Source organism: Arachis hypogaea, chromosome 14, assembly GCF_003086295.3.
Source record: "Arachis hypogaea cultivar Tifrunner chromosome 14, arahy.Tifrunner.gnm2.J5K5, whole genome shotgun sequence".
In the NCBI taxonomy this organism is placed as follows: domain Eukaryota; kingdom Viridiplantae; phylum Streptophyta; class Magnoliopsida; order Fabales; family Fabaceae; genus Arachis; species Arachis hypogaea.
This window is the reverse complement of record NC_092049.1, coordinates 103900815-103903885: the sequence shown is the minus strand read 5'-3', so window position 1 is coordinate 103903885 and position 3071 is coordinate 103900815. Positions and strand designations below refer to the sequence as shown.

General features: G+C 30.2%; 1 protein-coding gene across 1 annotated transcript; it reads left to right on the top strand.

Annotated features, from left to right (window-relative positions):
• Positions 1–771: 771 nt before the first annotated feature.
• Positions 772–2437, top strand: LOC112740478 (uncharacterized). The gene is made up of 2 exons (XM_025789165.3): positions 772–1416; positions 1686–2437. Exons 1-2 carry the CDS (start codon positions 811–813, stop codon positions 2358–2360), a joined length of 1281 nt encoding a protein of 426 aa, XP_025644950.1. The 5' UTR covers positions 772–810; the 3' UTR covers positions 2361–2437.
• The last annotated feature ends 634 nt before the right edge of the window (positions 2438–3071 follow it).

Genomic DNA, 3071 nt, shown 5'->3' with positions numbered 1-3071 from the left:
ATTAAATTATTGTTAAATTTCAGAGTTAATTTTGTACTTTTGTTCTGAACTTCTGATTTTGAGTTCATTTTCGTAGGTTTTTTATGTTTATAGTGATAACAATTTTTTTTATTGTGTTCAAGTCATAAGAGATGCAAGGTGATTTTTTATTTTCTAAGTTAGTTATCGTTGATTGTTAATTTTTTGGAGTTTAGTGTTCTTGAGTTTGTTAATTTTGTTTTGCTGTGTCTTTTGTTCCTTGGCTTTTTCTTGTTGACTGGCAACTGGCATCTGTTCTTGTTTTGCTATGGCTGTTGATATGTTGAGGTTATGCTGTTGAATTTTTAATAATTGTATTTTATATTTAATTAAATCGGTTCCATCATAGTTGGATTTTGGTTGAACTATTGAACTATTAAATTATTTATTCGATCGGTTTATTGATTGATTCAGTTCTTGCAACCTTGATATTTTACTTAGTTGCATAGTTTTATTGTTTTATTAAATGAAGGAGAAAAAATAAGTATAAAAAAAGAAGAGTTATTAGAAGTAAGTTTATATGATATTTTTTTTATCTGAAATGAATATTTTTTTAATTATTTCCTTTAAATTCATATGTATATTTATAAATGTAAACTTACTTAAAACGACAGGAAATATTAAAGTGATTAAAAAGACACTTCAAAAAGATTAAATATAGATGTAAAATGATATTCAAAGTATTTTGTGAATGTATGTCAATAGGGAATACAGATGTTCATTCTTGCCTAAGGTTTCTCACATAATTGCACAAAAAGAAAAACACTTGGTCTTTAGACCATAATAGCCATTATGGGTGCTGATCAGAAAATCTCAGAGAATATCAATGATCACGGGCTACAAAACCGCATTACAAAATTAATTGTTATCTTCTATTTCTTTATTGTTGCCACTATGTTCTTCATCAATTCCGATATAGATATAATTTCTAGTTCTCCAGCACTCTCATCATTTGGATTCATAATGCAAAAACAAACTCATCAAGGTGAAAAGAGTGGTGTGAATCTTCAGCTTTCCATAGAAAAAAATCATGAAGAAGAAGAAGAAGAAGAAAATGAAGAGAATCTAATTCCACCACAAAATGTTACAAAACAAGAAAGAATGGCGTGGTTCAGGAAAAACCTACCTAAATATGAGATACTCAAATCAAGCTATAACTCGTCTTCAGCTTCATTTCATTTAAGGGTCCTCAGCTTCCTCACTCAAAATTGCTCAACATTTTTCTTCGCCATATGGTTGTCGCCGGCGAAGAATTTTTGCAAAAGGGACTTCATAACGTTTGACACACTTTTCAAGGTCCACCCTCAAGGATGCTTGCTGATCCTATCAAGATCCATGGAGTCGAAACGAGGTTATCGGATCCTGAAACCGCTCCTAGACCGCGGCTTTAAAGTTCAAGTAAGAGAATAGTCTACGAATTTAGTTCTAAAACAATTGATATTAACAGCTTAGTTCCTAAAAGACCAAAATAAATTCATGATACTTGAAAGATTACTTTATTTCATAATACCATCTCTGTTTCACTTTTCCTAACTATAATGCATGAGTTTTTCTTTTTTTTTTAATTTTCTCGAAGGGCTAAATTGTCAACATTCGTTTAAAAGTAAAACTATCAATATTTGGAATTTTCAATTTATTCAAGACTAAATTAGTTGCTTACTCCGCAGGCAATTACTCCGGATTTGCCATTCTTGGTCAAGAATACCCCAGCTCAATCTTGGCTTGAAGGGATCAAGAATGGCAACAGGGACCCTGGATCAATCCCGATATCTCAGAACCTTTCAAATTTGATGAGGCTAGCAATGCTATACAAGTATGGTGGTGTGTATTTGGACACAGATTTGATCTTTGTGAAGGATATGTCACAATTGAAAAATGCAATTGGAGCACAATTTGTTGATCTAGAGACAAAACAATGGTTGAGGCTAAACTCAGCAATTATGATATTTGACATGAAACATCCAATTCTACTTGATTTACTAGAAGAATTTGCATCAAGTTTTGATGGTAATAAATGGGGTCACAATGGTCCTTATTTGGTTACTAGAGTTGTGGGGAGAGTAGTTGAAGATAAACTGGGGTACAATTTAACTGTTTTGCCACCTAGTGCATTTTACCCTGTGGATTGGAACAAGATTAAGGACTATTACAAGAAGCCTACAACTGATTCTGGAACAACTTGGGTGGATAATAGGTTTGTGGAATTGATTTATGGAGGGAAGACTTATGCACTTCATTTGTGGAACAAGAAGACCAGAGATCTTGCGATTGAAGAGGGAAGCGTCATGGAAAAATTGTTCACTGATTATTGCCTTACTTGCTCCAATTTTACTAGGACTTAGTCAAGTAATTTATTTTCCCTGCAGAAAAAAAAAATACGTTAGAATCATTTTCAGGGAAAAAGATTATTCACTTTATTTATCATCTTATGGATTATTTAAAAATTTAGTCTCTTTTTAAAATCTAATTTTTTTTGTATTATAATTTTTTTTATAGTTTCACTATATTCACTCTTATAAATCTATTTTAGAGAGTAGACTTTGGTCACAAACCTATGAACCTATCATTAGATATGATATAATGTTATAATGTTATATCACTCTTATTTCAATGTAAAGTGAAGCTTCTTTGTGTACTCTGCTTTATATAAGGTATGACAAATTCTAACAAGGTAACCCTTCTCGTTTCTTATGCACAAGAGTCAAGTAGGAGTAAACACAGATTGAATTTGATATGGTCAAAATTTTGATTTGATCTGCGTTAAAATTATCGAATCGAATCCAATATTCGCAATTTTTAAGCTTGGATTCAATCTGCATATTTGTGGATCGAATCGGATTGAATTTCTGATATATTTGCAAAACATAAAAATATTTTAAAAATATTATTTTTATGAAAAAATATCAATAAAATTCTTTTTTTTCAGGCTTTTAAATATATTTATTTTTAAAATATTATTAAACATATTTTTTTAAATAATAAAAATAAAATAATACAATGTATATGACAATTATTAGTTAAAATAAAATATAAAGAGAATGTTTACTTATTTA